We start from the raw sequence: 19,472 nt of genomic DNA, 5'->3' as shown, positions 1-19,472 counted from the left end.
ACCCGTTTCTTCAATAGAACATCCAAATTTAGAAAAATGAAAGCAAGTAATTAATTGCAATTTTTTTCAAGCTATGGTATAATTTCTAAAAGTATAATTGTAAATTTGTAACATAGCTTCGTGAAAATGTGGCTAAACAATGAATCTAGGTCCAAGACGAGTGTATTGAGTCACTATTGACTTCATGCGCATAATTTTGTAGTCCACTCAGTTATGAACCATCAACGCAGCACCAGGGCAGACAATGTGTTATGGACCCCTGAATTTCAGACACTAGCTACATATTTTATATTTTTATGGGATTATTAATTACTACTACGGAGTATTCATTATTATTAGTCACATAAAATTTAGGAAATCAAATTTAAACGTTCTTGATACTTGACTGTGCTTGATGTTAATGCTCATTAAATAAGCCTTTGATTGATTTGATTAGGTTGTCAAACATTTATTCTAGGTGATCAACTTATGGCTTCGCAATATAAATAATAAAAATAAACAAATAAAATAAATGGTTGAAATAAATAATATAAAAAGAAGTTAATCATGTTACGGAGTAGCATTTGTTATTCCTCAATTAATGTCAAGTACGAGTATTACTTTGTAGTATAATTAGAGTGGATATAATTGAGATCGATGAAGACTTCTTGAGTTTTTAGACTGAAAAACTAATAACCTACATCTAATTACTTGATTTGATTGTAGAAGTCAAACTAGATTTTATCCATACTACACGACTTGAAAACAAATAAATTTCCTTAGCATAACCAGTTGTATATATATATGATACAACCAAGATTATTTCTTTACTCATGTACATGATTGCATTAGCAAATAAGCAAAAAAAAAAACTAACATACAATAGAAACTTTTCAACCCAACTCAACCCGATGAGTATGGTGACTTTCACTTCGACATTAATAAGCTTCAATTCTAAGTATGTCCAATTACAGTTCAACCAACTTAAATTCAAATTGTACAATTTTCACCCTTAAATCGACCCAAAACAAAACGGATCCACATTACTCGTTAGTCATCTATACAATCCATTTATCCAATTACTTTATAAAACTTAAGAAGTAAACACACCCATGCTTTTGATCAAGAAATTCAAGAACTGATTTGCATTTTAGGCAAAATGTAAATTGATGAGTTTTTTACACGCGCCAAACAGCGAGTGGGATGAGTTTACGTGGTTTACAAAAGGTTGAATAAAAAAAAAGAGTAGAGATTATTTTAAAAATTGTGTTACAGCTCAGTGGTTTGACTTATTTGGCTCTTCAAGATTTGGCTTTCACACATCTTTTTTGCTCTTTTATTATTCTCCTCTATTTTTCTAGTACCTCCAACAAAGAGCTATCCAGGACCTTATAAAACAATGTTATTGGTATTAGACGAAAACAGAAAATTTAATTTTGGAGGGGACCAAAATTTTATTCTATATTATTAGGGATGACTAAGAAAATATTTTTACCTATTTTGTCAAAATTTTCAAATGTTTTTTTAGTATTTCGTAGTATTTGTTTTTAATGAATGTCATAGACAAATACTTGAGTGGTACCAAAAAAAAAAATTAAATTAATGGTGCCGATACTCCCACCCGCCCCTATGTTTCACTCATGCATTTATATTTCTACATTTTCAAGCTAAGGTTGATTATGTAATGGTAAGAGTTTAGTCTTATAACTTAAAGGTGATGAGATCAATTTTTTTTTTCTTTTTTTTTTTTTTTGACAACAAATCTCATTAAGGGCAATTGAGGATTACAGTATACTTCTATGTAACTACTCTCTTTATTTCAAAACTCATTTCTCACTTTAGTCAAAATAATTAGGTCTATTTTTTTTGTTTTTGTTTTATTATTATTTTTTTTTTTAGTAATTGTCAAGTTCTATGAGATCATCATTAAGGGTGTGTTTTCAAAATATTTTGGCTTAGTTCACACAAATGCTCTAATTAGTTTAAATATGATAGGATTACACAAAATAAGTTAAAGGCAATATATGATGATATTATGAGAAAACCCAAGTTTATATAGTTGACAAATAAAAACTTTATCAAGTGACAATTTCGTAAATAAATGAATAAAAATCTCAATCAGCATGATATCATCGTAATAAAATAAATAATTCCAAGCTCAATTTTAATGAACAATTGTAATTAATGATTTTTTTTATTTATTTACGAAATTGTGACTTCAACTACTAAAAAAAACTTGGATTTTCTCATGAATTATTCATGATATTATAAGTTCAAACATACTTACAATTTCATTTAAAATTATATATAAAAAAATAATAGATAATTAAATTTAGACAAGTCAAAATTAATTGTAATGCATATTATGACATAATTCATGAGAGAGAGAGAGAGAGAGAGAGAGAGAGAGAGAGAGAGAGAATTTGATCACCAATTATATATAACCTTTAATGAGAAAACTAGTTAGAAAACACTAATATTCATCTATAATCATGATTGAGAGGGATAAAATTCAAACCCTTGACATCTTAGTTAAAATGTTACTTATTAAGAGTCAATTGTCAAGGTCACATGGTTCTCGATCAACTAATCAAAAACTACGTATGTGATGATACTTTGTCTTGACTTGATCTTGAGATTGATAAACTACGTAAAACAGAGTTGATTGCTTAGGTCTGGCTCAGCAAATTAATGGGAGTTGATATTGAATTGGTTTAGGAAAAACACAAACTTTTTTAAAAAAAAATCGAGCATAAACTGATTACTATTGTTCATTCGTCATAAAGTTGCTCTAAAATGATCAAAAATTATCCTTAAAATGAATAAAAGTCTAAAAAGTACGAAGTTCACCAATACAAATAAAAGTGATCTATTCTATATTAATATAGAAATTAGTACTCTTCAAATGACTTAAAACCAAATCTTAGTGATTACTTTTATAAATCTTATCTTATAGGAGTTATAGCCTATTTACCATAACACAACTTGGTTTAAAGTAATATTATTGAAAATTCGGTGTATATAGAAATTTTTGTAAAAAAAGTAATTAAACATTCGTGAAAGCGTGGGACATCATTTCAGACTTTGAACATTATTTTTAGTGATTGTGTTTTTATGCTATTTTACCAACGTCAAACCATCCATCTCCGATATCAAAGATTTACATACTCCGTATTATCAATAGCTACATTGCCTACATAATTTTGCACAACTTGAACCTCATTTGCACTTGGAATCAAATTCTCTTACATCACGAACAAACAACAAAGCATTGATTTCTTTTTATGGACCCTAGTAAAGATAAGCTCCTACTATTCCACACAACAGTTAATGAACAAATTATTGTATTGTGTACTAATTAATTTAAAAATGTACCCGTTCCAATGTGCTTAAAAACACATGCATGGACATTCTAAGATTCTACTTATATATCCATCAATTCAATTCATTTGATTTGGGCTTCATTAAAAGTATCTAATCTTGTCTAAACATTTTTAATATTTGACTAAGTAGAATCAAATCTAAATCTTGCTAAAGTTTGTGATATTAAACATTGATTTAATTTCTAGCATCTTAATTAAACAAATACGGCTCGGAATAATTATAGATATGTGTCCCTCCAATAAACCAAATGGATAATTCATTCTTAAATTATTGAAGCTATAATGATAATCATGCGAAGAATTAAAATATCATTTGCGGTTGTTCAAATGTTCACCTCATCGATGCGAGGTTTCTTAGCTTCTTACTCTCTCTATTCCTATGTTTTTGCCCCATTGCAAATAATTAGGTCAAATTTTAAAAAGTTTGACCATAAATTTTCACTAATCTATAAGAGATAATATTGTCAAGTGAGGTCTTGTTGAATTTGTCTCATTGTATATTTTATTAAAATCAAGTTTTTACAATTTTTGTGCATATAGAGTTTGGGTTATATACTCCCTCCGTCTCATAATACTTGGGACGTTGGGGTGGACACGTAGTTTAAGAAAACTACAAGTGGGTCCATTTAAAACATTTGTTTATTATATAAAGGATTCTCTTTTGTATTTTTATATTGTAAGAAAAAAAAAGTGGGGGAGGTGGGGGTATTGAGGAGAGAGAAAATGTAGGATTTAATTGGGGATTGTGGTTTGTGGTCCCAAAGAGAGTATATAAAAAAAAAATTATTAGTGGTCTCATTCCATATTTAGTAACGTGTCAAGTATTTTGGGACGGACGAAAATGGTAACTATGTCAAGCATTATGAGATGGAGGGAGTACGTTTTAAGACGTACCTTGGACACTGTGAAAAGTTAAATGAGACAAAAAAAAGGGATAGAGGGAGTAGTTCTAATGTATATCCTCAAACGGGCATGAAATTAATTTTTTTTTCTTCTTTTCCTTAAATTAATAAGTGCATGTTAATTAAACTTAGATTATCTGTTAATGTCAAAAATTGCTTAAAAAAACAACTCTTGATTGGGACTTTTTATCACGACTAGATTTGATTGAATGAAATAAAAGACAAATTAAATTGCGGAAAAGAAAGAGAGAACAGAGACACAATATATTAACATAGAAAACCCCAATAAAAATGGGTAACAATTGTGGGTGACTATGAGTCCACCAATCTTACTAAACTACGAGCATAGAGTATATGATATTTGATAGCATAAAGATCAGACATAAGAAAAGTAAATACGAGAGTATCGGCAAGAGAGGAGATCGGAGCATATATGGAACTTTGACAACTGTCGGAGGTGTAACAGGCGGCTATATTTTTGTATGTGTTGACATACTACCTACGTAACATGTCAGGAGAGGGTTCTTGTGAACTAAGAGTCGAAGATTTGTCATAAATTATAGTCGATCCGTTTTTTTTTTTTTTGTTTTTTTTTGTTTTTTTTTTAGTTGCAACAATTTGACTTTTATATTATTTTTTGTTTCACTTTGATTAGCTTTCACGGTTTATACTTAAGTAAAAATACAATCATGTGAGATCTGGTTAAATTCGTCTCGATTTATACAATTTTAATATCAAATGTTATAATTTTTACATATTGATAATTAAATATATTAACGATTGAAAACATGCATCGGTAAGCGTGAAAAGAAAAGTATTGCAACTATAAAAAAACAAGAGGAAAGTAGTATTTTGGTTAGTTGAATATACAAATGTAGTATTGTGGAGATAATAAGAATAAAAACAAAGATATGGGAGCATCAAGGCTACGAATTATAGTACGTACCTTAGTTATTTGAGACTATCAAAACTTAATTAACTTTTATCTGAAGTTATATAATACAGTAGTAATCTTTAATTTCCTCTAATAAATGGAATTAAGGTTAACAAATTCTTAACTATGAGCTAATACTATACCCACCCAAACCATGAAAAAAAGGTTGGGCCTAGTTGCCCTCATAGGCTCATGATAGCTTTGGCATATAATTAAAGGGCCTAAAAATCTTTATTCGTATCAAAAAGTCTAAAAATACTAGTCACCTTTCAAGATGATTTTTTTTGTCCCAATTCCATTGATTAGCTCCATGTCATATGATCACAATTGCAATTGGGTGTTTGGGTTCATGACCTTGGCTCGGTGAGCCTTATAACCTGAGAAAGCCTAAATTTAAGTGTTTACTTTTGAGGTGGGAAAATTGGTATTGTGGGTTAAAGTTTACAAGTTAAAGATTCATTTTCATTTGGGATAGTGTCTTATTTTTATTTATCTTAAGAAAAAGAGTTTATGAGTTAAAATTTTGATCAATTTTGATAAGTTAAGTTCAAGTTAGTTTCTAAAAAAACAAAAAAAAAAAAAAAAAAAAATCATGTTTATTCAGTTTAGGGTTATTATATAAGTCTAATTCACACATACAAAAAATTTAACTAAGTAATGACTTATAGTAATCATGAATAATATTTCGTATGTCTAGATATCTTATTTTATTTATACCCTTCATATACTGATGCTTCTAAACTATATCAATTAATTTTTTTTGTTGCTTTACAATGGAACAACAAACTTTTTATATTTTCAGCTTTAATGTAACACATACTAGTATACTTTGTAGATAGTATATTGCTTCGTCAAGAAGTAAGTTGTCTACAAACTAAAAGAGCTTGAAGATATATTTTCCATGAGTGTTAGAGGACCCTAATAATTAAGTGCTGGGTGGAGCCGTGGAGGCTATGATTGAATAAAGAATGAGACGAATAATTTATCATATCCATTAATTTAAACCAAATTAAAGCGCCAATTTGACTTCACTACTCCGTACTCATTTGCTATTGTGACAACATGTTGAAAACAACACTAAAAGTTTGTCCAAATGCACATCTAGACGAGTGGGCCAATGTTAAATTAACCATGTGATCCATGTAATCACCGTAAGTATGGTATGTAGTTATGAACTAAGCCGTAATTTTTTTTAAAGGCGAGGAGATGCCAGATTTGCCTTTGTGGTTTGAAATAATGTACCGGATAATTCGACTAAAATAATATCTTTAGGGTGAGTTTATCCCTAGACTCCAAATTCTGCACATTAGCTTTTTATTAATTTTTAAATGTTTTTTTTTTTTTTTTTTTTTTTTTGATTTATTATTCAGATTCATACTAGAGTTTCACCAAATTCACACATTATCTGAGGACTCACTCCAAACTCACTTATTTTCTTTATTTTTTTTTTAAATATCTTAATAATCTTTAATTCATTTAAGTTAATATCGTAAAACTTTTTATGGACGAGATAATACACAACAATAATTAGGTGAGGTGGACGATAATACACAACAATAATTATAATAAAACTTTTTATGGACGAGATAATACACAACGATAATTATCTTTAATTCATATAAGTTAATATAGTTAATTTTTAGCCGTTGCAATATAGCAGTTGGAAGAAGTTCAAATTACATGCAAGTAGCCGTTGGGAATCTTGGAATTGAATTGCCATTAACTTTGTTAGGTGAGGTGGCAAGTATTGTTTGGTTCATGAGCAATTATTGCAGCACTTTGTCTCCCATGCAAAGTCTGGAGATGAGTTTCTATTTTCCAAACTCACTCCAAGACTCACATGAGTCTTTTATTACATTAACGCATGAGTTTGGAGTGCGTCTCACTCCAGGCTCATCTCCAGACTCCCAATAAACTCACCCCTACGATCTTAAGATTGTGAGATGCATATGTTTTTATTAAACCTACCACTATTTAATATGTGTTCGTCATAAATAATTTAGTTCATCCTACTACATGTGTCTGAAGTAGTAAATTTGTGTAATATATACTCTGTACTACGTACATTGGCGGACCTGCCCTTGTGCATGGTGAGTCAAATGACTCACCAGGGCCCAAAAAAAATTTCTAAGTTTTTTTTCAAAAAAAAAAAAAAAAAAAAAATTATTTTCTTTGGTTGATTTTGTTGTTGTTTGTTTGGTAAACTTTGAACCTTTTGTTAATGTTGTTGGGTTTTTGATGAAATTTGAACCTTTTTTACCATGTGAATTGTAATCAGTGTTTATTTAGGGTGTTTATTGATGTTAATTATGTCTGTCAAATTGTCAATACACCATTGACTTTGGTAGATTTATATGGGGTTTTGCATATGTGCTGATTTGATTGGCGATTCGGACGATTGCTTATGATATAGTCGACCCACCCTAATGATATAGTCAATTATGTCTGTCAAATTGTGAATACACCCTAATGCTTGTACAGATTTTAATCTTGTCAATTATTAGAGAGCTAAGCTTGTCATGTTGTCAAATTTTTTTTTTACATATTTGGTTATCGATTGTGACTCATCAGTCGGAAATTCCTGGGTCCGCCACTGACTACGTATAGGATCTCAAATCTGCATTGAGAAATGGCTGAATATCACCTAGTTACTCTAAATGAATGTCAACTAGCTTGATTGTTTAAAGTTTTAGAGCTTAATACCCAAGACACTAGATAGAATTCTTCTATATCACCGCCGTTACAGCCTTGTTTATGACGGGAAAAAAATCACATCCAAACTCAACTTATTCAAAATTACTGTACATTTTACTTAATCCAGACCCAAGAGTGAGGTGAATAAAATTTTATCTTCCATCCTTTGAAAATCCTTGATTCACCAATATTCCGTATCACTCACTCAAACAGATCCGCATTCGTTAACGGCATACTCCATATGTTTTAATCTAATTGGTGGAATTCTAATGATAGTGGCATTTATCTTGTTTCCATCATTCCATGTACTACTATTATAATGCTTGAATTGTTCAAATTTCTTTTGGCGGTATCAATATCAATCCACTTGTTACGCCCATCTATTGCTACGGTACCAATATCACTTTCAAAACTTATGTCAAAAAAAAAAAAAAAAAAATCACTTTCAAAGAATTTCACATCAACGTAGTGTAATATTTACAACATTTGAATTTCCTAATTTTAAAATATTTTGCTTGATTTTTTTTGGGAAAACAAACACTATATATAAATTCGATGACAATAATGTTCAATTTTTTAGGTAATTAAGAATATAAGTTGTCAATTTTTCCTTCAAATATACTTTGTCTAATACAAGTAGATTACACCCATACTCATATTTTTGTTTATTTGCTAATTTGAAGCTCTTTCATGTAATGGAAAGAAAGTACACGTGAAATATGATATACTTGGAAAATTGTAATGAAACTAGAGCATACCAAGGGGTATATATATTAATTGTACATGTTGTTGGTTATTGTATTATCTTTTTACCAAATATGATTAGAATTTTTTTTTTGTATATTTGAATGTAAGGATGACATTGAAAGTTATGATGAGAAGTGATAATATAAAGTTAAATATTAAATAAAAATTAAAAAAGTTTAGAAAATTTGAGTATTAAGGTTTTAGAGGTTTGTCATTAACAAGTTGGAAAAATGACTGCAATTATTATATAGATATTCCACGTACTTTATTAAGTACGCTCCAAATAAATATCTTGAGTGAGCTTATCAATCTGATTTAGCTAACCTAATAAGCTATCTATTTGCAACAAATGTAAAGTATTCCCCATTGCAACAAAAAAAAAAAAATTGTCATATTCCTTCCAAAAACAGAAAGTCAATTATTTTGAATTTAATAATATAGCAAAGCAAAGTGAGAAGAATCACATATTGTTTTCAATTATTCCAGGCTAATGAGCTAGTGCTCAATATGTAGCCAAATGTTGAATTAAGTATCCACACATATACTTATTTATTTATTTATTTTGATAGAATTCTAGGCCATACATGTATTATGATATGGAGAATGATTGATATCAATTATTATTTAAAAATTTCACATCAATATTCAATCTTGCTTTCACACACAAAGCCAAATGTAATCTCTCCAAAACTGAAGTTAAGTATTGTATTACTTGTATGATTTAAGTTTTTATCTGCTGCAAAAGACAAAGAACTTGCAACACGTAATTTTCAAGTTTGCGTTTTAACTATTAATATATTTAAATTTATATACGTAGTACTTGAAGTATTTCGTTAAAATTATTATAAAATTGATATTTGGACATTTTTTTTTAAAGGAATAGATATTTAGATAAATTTGGTCAGGTAAATATAAAGACCAAGCTAAGTCATAATATGACGTTTATGAATAATGCAAAAGTTAATATATAATTACAAATATCTTAAAAAGCGAGGAAATATTTAAAAAAAAAAAATACAAATATCTTATTGGTCCCCTGGCCCCTTCTTTCTCTTCTCTGGTTGACGTTTCTTTTGCTGGCATGACCAAAGAAATTTGTCCAAGTATGCACTGTAATTTTTCAAAATTCAAAAGCTTACCTAAATTAGTCTCCTATATATATATTTGCTCTAATAAGTCTCCCTTAACAAAAATACTTGTATGCACATCATATAACCTTACCAAACCCAAGCAACAAAATCAAGGAAGGAAGTTGAGAATCTCTCAAGGTTTCCTTCCTCCTCCATACCTCCTTATACAGGAAATGCCATATTCGCGCTTTCACAAGGCTCATTTACAAACTATCCGTCATTAGATCATCAACGACGTTGAAGATTGAAGGATATATGATATACGAGTACACGTATATATACTACTTGATCGAAATTTAGCTGAATTCTAAAGCAAAGGAGCGTTTGGAGCAATGTTGTTTCCTTGTGAATGGGTGATTGCAGCTTGTGTTTATGTTTTCTTAGTCAAGTGTGCACAACAATTTCTATCTTTTCTTGTTACCGTATGATCACTACTATTGTCGAAGTTGTCTTAATTTTTTTTTACTAGTTTCGACTACTTAGAGGTAACGTTACGTATATAACAATTAACAATCTCATCCTACCCCACATAGGTAGGATTTTACATAACTATGTATCATTGTTGTAATAGAAGGTTTTTCGATTTTGTTTCATATAGTATTGAAGCCGAATTTTAAGTTGTTAATTAACATTAAATCACGGAGGTATTTAATACAAAGTATTTAATTTTAAGCCCAATTTCTCTTCAAGAACAATTAAATTATTCATATTATTATCTTCATATAAATTTTTTGAATCAATTTGTTTTTTTTTTCTTGTTTTGGTTGCATTCAATGGTCAAAGAAATTTTCCAGATTTTACTTTCTTATTTTGGTTGTTTTTTTTCTTGAAGAGATTTGGGATCGATCATCACTTATCCTCGTGGCTCTTTAACACCAAAATAAAATAAAATTAGAAAGGTTAGTAACTGAATAATTTATTCTTTTACAGATACTTTATTGTTACAAAAATAAAAAAGGGAGATTCATTTTTATTGAATATTTGACATTGTGTTTAGATATTCATGCAGTTGTGCTTGTGATTCATGGAAAAGGATAGGTTTCTTTTGGTTCTTATTCATGAATATCTCGTTCCAAAAAAGGAAAATTTGGTATATTTAGGTCTTGTTTGGTTGACAACATAAAATGGGAGAAGTGGAAATTCATGAGATTTGATAAATTGAGGAGTTGTTTGATTGACACAAAAAAGCAAAAATGAGGGAAATGAAAATTCATCGGAATTTTAACTTCCCACAAAACAAGGGAAGTAAATTACCGCCCCCCCTAGGTCAATCAAAATTCATGAGATTTCTAAATTCCCACATTGCCAACCAAACAAATTTAGGAAATTCCTAGAAATTTCATTAGGGAAATAAATTCCCACAAAAAATTGCATTTTATGGGAAGTTATTTCCCATGTCAATCAAATAAGGCCTTAGTTTTCTCAATTAGTTGGTTTTAGATAATGCTAATCAGATAAGTGGGTACATACAATAGCATTTATACCACAAATCACATGGAAGCAATCCACTTGCAAAGTTGAATCGTATATGATCCAGGGTGATAAATTTAATTGTATACAATATGCTCAATGTTAACAAATATGAAGTACAACAGAGTATTAAATTATCTGGAAAAAAGTTAAACCATTTTCCTCTAAAATCGAGAGAAAAGTCTAATTAACTGAACTATTCGTCACTCTCAATTTATTGTTTTTTTAATAAAAATTACGGAGTACTTCATAAATTTCAATAGGATGAAAGGGGGGGGGGGGGGTGATAAGGAATGACTAAGGAGGTTATCTCATGGTAAAAACCTCTAATTGTTCTATTAAACGGCCCTAGCCCAAACTGCATTAAAAGCATTTTGGTAATAAAGAAATACAGAAAGGCAGGCCCAAATCCAATTTCATTTAAAATTTGACTGGTAAACTGTTTTGTATTGTCTTTTTGTCTGTAGGAGGTCGGTAAACGACTTGTTGCATTCACACCCGGCCAAAATCTATATACTCCGTAATATAGAAGAATATATTGTATTTAGGAATATTTATCAGAAAATTCCTTTTAAAAGCACCATTTTATGAAAAAAAAAAACTTTTAAAACCTTTTTGGTTAAAAAAAACCACCACGTTCATTTTTTTTTGCGAAATGAAATCCATTTCCTTTATTATCCTCTAATTAACTTAATCAATAATTTATATACTAAAAGACACACCAGCAATGACACGTGTCATCTTTTGGCGTGTCCTTAGTATTTTTTTTTTTTGAAAAAAAATCAATTATAGTATAAAATAATAAAATAATCTTATATAAAAATATTTTTTATATATATGTTAATAACAAAGATAATTACTTGAAATAAATAAGATTTGATATACCTTTCCACACAAACATTTATGACTATAATAAAAAGAAAATATTAACATGATTTGCGACATATTTTGATTTACTTCAAGAAAGTATTCATATTTATTCCCTAATAAAAAATATTTGTTTATTTATTGATTAGAATTCATATCAAAGTAGTGTGCATATTTTTTTTTTATTATTTTATAGAAATTTTTTAACTTTATGAAAAGTTGATAGTAACTTTTAAAAATTACCGTGTATTGCACGGGACCTAAACTAGTTAGACTCTAATTTTCTCTCATTTCTTCTAATTAACCTCTAACCCACCCAATAACTAAATAATTAGATTTAATTTATATATCAAAAAACCACCACCCCTACAACCAACCAACCACCCCTTCCCCTTCTTCCTCCCTTTCCCCCTCCCCTGTCAGCAACCCCCCTCACCCATTGGACCCGCCGCCCAAATCCCCCCACCTCCGGCGACCTACCTTCACTGCCGGTTGACCTTCCCTTTCCCCCTTATCCCCGTTGGCAACCACCACCACCCTTCAATTTTTTTGGTTCTAATCTACTTAAACATGCTCAAATCAAGTCCAAAACAATTGCAATTTGCTTCTAAATCACCTTAGCATCACATACATACATAATCAAAACCAAAACAAGCATCAATTACAAGCAAGATGCACAAAATTAAAAACCCCCAAATCGATTTTCCAGGGTTTTTCAAAATCAAGGAGGTGGTTGTCGCCGCGGTGATAAGGGGCAAAAGGGGGGGTCGTTCGGCGGTGGAGGAGGTCGCCGGGGGTGGGGGGATTTAGGCAGTGGGTCCGATGAGGGAGGGGGGTTACTTCCATGGGAGAGGGAAAGGGAGGAGGAAGGGGAGGAGTGGTGGTTTTATTTATTTATTTATTTATATATATAAATTAAATCTAGTTATTTAATAATTTGGTGGGTTAGAGGTTAATTAGAAGAAATAAGAAAAATTAGAGGCTAATTAAGTTAATTAGAGGGTGATTAAGGAAATAGGTTTTCTCTCGCAAAAACAATGAACGTGGTGGTTTTTTTTAACCAAAAAGCTTTTAAAAGGTTTTTTTTCGCAAAATGGTGCTTTTAAAAGGTTTTTTCTAACAAATTTTCCTTGTATTCATTACAAATTGTATTGTCATTATGAGGTCGGTAAGTCAAGATGTTTGTTACTCGAAATCTTACAATCAAGAGGTCGTAGTATTAAATTCCACTAGATATAATTTGGGATAAGATTTTCCTACTCTCCACTCTTAATTCTTAAAGGACCTAGTTTGCTAATTTGGATCGAGTTGACTTATAAAAAGTTTTGACTCGGTAAAATTTTTTTCTTACCTATTTACAAAAATGCAAAAGAAATGAGGTTGGTAACAGTCATTTGGCCTGTCCAAGTATGAATGAGGTTGGTAATTTTTGGTTGAAAAATTACTTGTATGAATGAGAACATGATAGGGTAAATGAAATGGTTGTGACTTGTGAGAGAGTAAATTTGGGGTTCTTTATATCTAAAAGTAGTATGGGGTAAAGTTAAGTAATGAACTAAAGATGAAAATAGAGCAAACAATAAGGGATAGTCTGTTCTATTCACCTTATTTTCACTTATTTCAGGTCTAATAAGTTCTAATAAGTTCAGGAAAAATAAGTTCTGATAAGGGTTGCCCTAATTCAAATTACAACTAAAATAAGTTTTATTAAGGTTTAATAAGTTCAGGTAAGTTCATATAAGATCAAATAAGTTTAGATAAGTAAAAATCAGGTGAATAGAACACAGCCGAAGATGATAAAAAATTCGAGTCGAGCCAGACCTTAACATCAAATGTCATACCCAAATCCATTAAAGTGACGGGCTTGTCGGGCCAAAACAAACTTTTTGGGTCGGGATCGAATTATTAACTAAGAAAGTGCTTTTTTAGCTTGTACGAACTCACCCTTTTTTCAGACCAAATAAAGCCAAACTAGCAGGCTAGGCCATAGTTGAGCACCTCTAGACGAAGGAAATATTATTCCATTTTCTAACCGTTTAACATGGTCGCTACAACTAATATATACTTTTTTTTTTCTTCTTATCCTTCCTATAAAGAAGACAATATTATCCACTAATCTAAAGGAATAAGATGAACGTATAAAAAGAATATAATACAAACAAATTCTAACGAAAGGAGTGTGCGATAAATTGATAAGCATAGTTCGGTGCAAGGATGGAGCTACACAACCGAAAAAAGAAAAAAAAAAAAAAAGGAATTGGATGATATGTCCCAATATTGACCATAAAACAGTACGGTATAGTGGTTAGACAATAAATAAGAAAATGAAATGCACTAAAATGATCCATTAGATTTGTTGTAGTCATTGCATGACAAAAATGATAATGTTCCATGAAAAAGATCACTCCTTAACTAAAAGCGTGTCATTAAGCATATAGCAACCATTTATTTGGTGGGGGCTACATTCCAAGCACCCAACAACACCATTAAAACCAAACACGCCTGCCTTGCATGATTGACCTCCTTTTTCTTTGGCTTTATTGCTTTTGTTTACCACTAAATATCTTGTATGATTAACACTCTTAACTGTTAAGCTTATATTAAAACAAGTCTGTCAATTTCATGCATGTGAACTTTAAGTAAGAAATTAAATCTCTTCATAAATTAGATCATAGACACATATGCACCATATTCATTGTATAGTGTATACCCAATAGAACACAAGTGCGTATACAAAAGAACATGATATTGTAATGAATGAACATGAGATATGTTGTTTGATTGAGCAATAGTTTAAAATAAAAGAAGTATATTACTAGTTATTTTATCATACTATCATGTTCTTTTAGGCATGCACTTGTGTTCATTTGATGCACAGTGAACATCGAGCACATGTATTCATAGTGCAAGACTTCAAAAACACTTATCCAAACTAAAGAACATCCCAATAATATGAGAATCTGATGTTTCAATGTATGAGCCAAACTTTGGCCTTCAATTATTAACACTATCTTTGTGTTTACAATGATTAAGATTTGTTTGTAAAATTATACTTATATCTAAGTACAATTTCACATAGGATGCGCATAAACCTGCACCTTCTCTAATATCAGAAGATAAGGAGAAAACCACATCTGAATCAAATCAAAAATGAAAATTAAGTTACATCGAAACTTCATAAGGTAATGTATAATAACATGAATTGGACGTTGGACTTAGCCTCTTGCCATCTTGAACACCAGACAGCAGATTACAGTTAATCCAACGGCAAACATCCGGCCTCCTATAAGACCAGTGAGTGGAATCATCATAGTAGTCAAGTACTTCAAGTTCCCATATCTTTCCTTGACCATTTCACAGGGTTTAGAGAGTTTGTTATCAAGCTGTAACATCTCAGTCAAGCAAGTATTTGCAACCTCCAAATCGTCAACTCCACACTCATCTTCCTCAACCGATGATGTTGTTGATCCCTCTTCCTCGCTTATTTCCTGCTCGCACTCTTCTTGTCCATCATCCTCCTCCAAATCAGTTTCAGTGTCTTGACTACCATCAGGAGTATAGGCTGCATTGTTTTCTTTTTCGTGTTTATGCATCTTTTTCTTATGCATTTTCTTGGGTACAAATTTCTTCCAAAACTTCTTGTTTTTCTTACACTTAACATCATGATTAACCAATTCAGACAAATTGGAGTCTTCACACCCCTTTTCTCTTCCTTCTATGGCTCTTTTCTCCGCTACCAGGTCACTATATCTAACAGGACCACTGAGGTTTAAGCTCTTCGGGTATTTGGAATCTTTCAATTCATGGTCTAAGATTTTATACATGGGCTTGTTTTGTGATTCTTCCTCAACCAACAGAGAATTCTTGTTAACAAGGGTGCTACTATCCCCACTACCTTGCTCGATTTCCCCCTTGGAAGAAATAACTTCTCCATCATCAAATGTTCGCTCATCATCCTTATTCGAAGCATGATCACTCCCAACTTTTGGCTCGAATCCCCTACTCGATATATCTTCACTTTCAACTTCATCTTGATCGGAATCACTACTTGTAAAACGATCATCATCTCCTCCTTTACGAACTTCCCTCCTCGAACCAATAAGAAGAGACCTTGTCAACACTACCCTTCTCCCACTTCTTACCCCTAACTCCCTCCTTTGTTTAGAAAAACACCAATGTGGCAAAATTCCTTGCAACTTCCTCTTAACATCTTGGCAAGGCTTAAACAACGCACAAGCCGAGTTTCCGGCGTATTCCAATAAAATCAATAACGAAGCACCAATTGTAATCCCCACAACAAACCACTTTGTATACAGGGCTACACCAACAACCAAAGCCCCCTTCAAAATCGACATTGAAACAACATTCTCACACGGTTTCAACAACCCGAAACACGGTTTACCAACATATTCTAACAACATCAACAACAGAAACCCCAAAGTGATCAACGCAAGAAACCACCGTTTAGTATATAACACAACAGCAAAAATAACCGTTCCCAATACAATTGACAACAAAACCAAAAAACTCGAATTCGAAACCTTGAAAACCTCTCTTCTTTCCTCATCACTACCATTTTCACAAGAATCATGATGATGATGCATATCTATAACAGGGTTTTCATGGGCAACACAATCATCAACAAATAAACCGTTTTTATCAATCTGAGCAACGTTTTCTTGACAATTTTCAACAACTGAGCAACTGGAAGCATCAAAATCAAACCCAGAAACAGAAGAATCACTCACCGAGGGCAAATTTGGAAAACGGTGTTGTTCATCAACATCTTCTTCATTTGCTTTCTTCTTCTTCTTAGATTTGTGATGCTTTGATTTGGGTTTCTTCAATTTATCACGATTCTTAACAAACAGATCAATCAAAGAAGTTGGAAACCCAGTTTCAACAACGAGGGACCCACCTCGTTTAGGCCCTGTTTGGAAGTCGGCAACAAGCCGAGAAATCCGATTCCCTTTCTGTTTCTTCCATAAAGATGGCATGATTAATCAATCAATTAAAAATTCAAGTTACCCAGAAAAATTAATCTCTCAAAATCCCAGATTTTGTTGGGTGTAAATTCATCCAAACAAGGAACAAGAAAGGAGATTTGGGGATAATTTGGAAGAGAAAAAATAACCAACAAAGAGAAAGAATGTGGGAAGCGAAAAAATTGGGGAAAATAATGGAAAATTTAAGAAGCAAGTGAGAGTAAAGTGTGTGGGTTCATGTGATTTTGATTTGTTAAGAAAAAATTGGAAGGTTTTTTTAAAGAGGTGATGAGGAGACTTTTGAAAGGGAAAGGTTGGATGGACACCTTCTTACTTGGTCAAAGTTAAGATTATTTTCTTAGTTTTAAATTGAACTCCTCTGAAATAGGACATGAATGTGTATGATTATTAATTATTGGTGTTATAAAGCTAAATTAGTGGGGTATTTTGTACACATCTTTGCCCTATATATAGGGAAGGTTTGAATTGTCTTATATTGCGTTTGAGTTTTTGAGGGGATACAACCGTTGAATACATTAACGTGAAAATATTCATCAGGCTTATATTGCGTTTGAGTTTTTGAGGGGATACAGTCGTTGAATACATTAACGTGAAAATATTCATCAGGTTGTGTTGAAGTGTTTGAAAAAAACGTGTTTTGGTTCAGAGAATGATTCATGGATTCGAAAAGAATTATGTATGTTCTTATCAACAAATGAAAATTATTAAAGTCGACAACATGAAGTTATGCATAACACTAGTTAGAAAAAATTAGCGGTATGAACTATTCACCTGATTTTCAGTATTTTGAACATATGTTATCTTATCTGAATTTACTTGAACTTATTTTAATTGTAATTTGAACTTAGGTAACCCTTATCAAAACTTACTTTCCTTAATTGAATTTATCCGAAATTATTAGATCTGAAATAATGAAAATAAGGTGAACATAACATGCATTAATGCGAATACAAAGTATATGAAAATGTGAATAATAGGATTTGTAGGATTTGAGCTCAAGATTAATAAGAATTGAGCTAGAGAAATTATCTTAATTATCTTTTGATTATGTTGACGATTGAGAATTTCTTTTGGTGCAACAGATTGAGGATATTTATTGTGATACTTTTTCGTTGAGTTATATATACCATAAGGTACTAAAGTTTGACAAATGTATCACTTAGGGTACTGAACTTTAAAAATGTATCAAAGAGAGTACTCTGACGGTGACCGGAGAAAAACTATCCGCTACTAACCTATTTTAGCCGGTTAACGTGTTTATATATATAATTTTTTTTTTTTTTTTTTTTTTTTTTTTTTTTTTTTTTTTGTGTCAGCAAAAGGTCTCATAAAACGAAATGCCATCATTCTTGTTTTTCTCTCTCATCCCCTTCCTTTAATTTTTCTCTTTCCTTCTTTCATGGTTGGAAGACCTCTTTCTAAACACTTCCATGACCATAGTCCCACAACCACAATGAAAATTTATTAATTCAACTTCAATGAAAATTTATATAATAATATCCATATAAAAGCAATCAAGTCAAATTCAACAATAAGAGCAAATTCTTTTAATAGGGAAAATTTAACAATTAGCAATAAACTCAAATTTTACAATTAGAGAAAAACCCCCACCCTCGCCCACCACCGGCCGCCGGCCTTTCTCTCCCCCCTTGTTAGTTGACTCCCCTGCCATCACAACCCAATATATCCCCTGCATCACCAATCCCAACCCCTCCTTCAAACTCCCCTGCTTTTGCCATGCACACACTACATACCATTATAGTGATGCCCAACGCTACAGCCACACAATGTCCTGCTCCGCCGCACCACCAATTTCGACACCCAAACCAGCCATCATCACACTACCACCATTTGCCTACCTAACCGCAGCCACTCCCACCGCAAGTCGCAACTCATATAAAAGAAGCCACCGCAAGAAGCCGCCTCAACAACCACCAACACCTAGCAGCTGCCGGCAACAACCTCCAAACCAGAGCAGCCGAGAAAACCACTATACCTACCTCGAATTCCCACCCTAACTGGCAGGAAGTGATAGGGGTTGTTCTTCCGGTGGGTAGGGGATTTTTTGAAAAAAATAAGTTAAAAGGAGATATTTTTTTTTAACGCAAAAGGGAACATTATATTATATCACTGTGACAGAAGCCACATTAGCAAAAGATAGGCAACTAAGTTTATGGTTATCCACCGTAGAAATACATTGAAACAAACTACATTAAAAGCAGAATTAGAAAATAAAACTAAGCGCCAGATCACAAAAGCTTGCTTAAGTAACACAAATTGTTCAAAACAAGTACTGGGCGCATAATCTGGACCTTGAACAGCATTAAGTAACCACCATTTTAGGGATTTCTGAAGCATAT

The 19,472-nt window shown here is 31.7% G+C and overlaps 1 protein-coding gene across 1 annotated transcript; it reads right to left on the bottom strand.

The window, feature by feature from the left end:
* Positions 1-15,061: 15,061 nt before the first annotated feature.
* On the bottom strand, positions 15,062-17,672 carry LOC110720943. Its single transcript, XM_021900042.1, has one exon. It carries the CDS (start codon positions 17,101-17,103, stop codon positions 15,322-15,324), a length of 1,782 nt encoding a protein of 593 aa, XP_021755734.1. The 5' UTR covers positions 17,104-17,672; the 3' UTR covers positions 15,062-15,321.
* Between the last annotated feature and the right edge of the window lie 1,800 nt (positions 17,673-19,472).

The sequence above is a fragment of the Chenopodium quinoa genome, unplaced genomic scaffold (assembly GCF_001683475.1).
Source record: "Chenopodium quinoa cultivar QQ74 unplaced genomic scaffold, ASM168347v1, whole genome shotgun sequence".
NCBI classification, from domain to species: Eukaryota; Viridiplantae; Streptophyta; class Magnoliopsida; order Caryophyllales; family Amaranthaceae; genus Chenopodium; species Chenopodium quinoa.
Note: the sequence above shows the minus strand (reverse complement) of the source record. Positions and strands in the feature narration are given on the sequence as shown.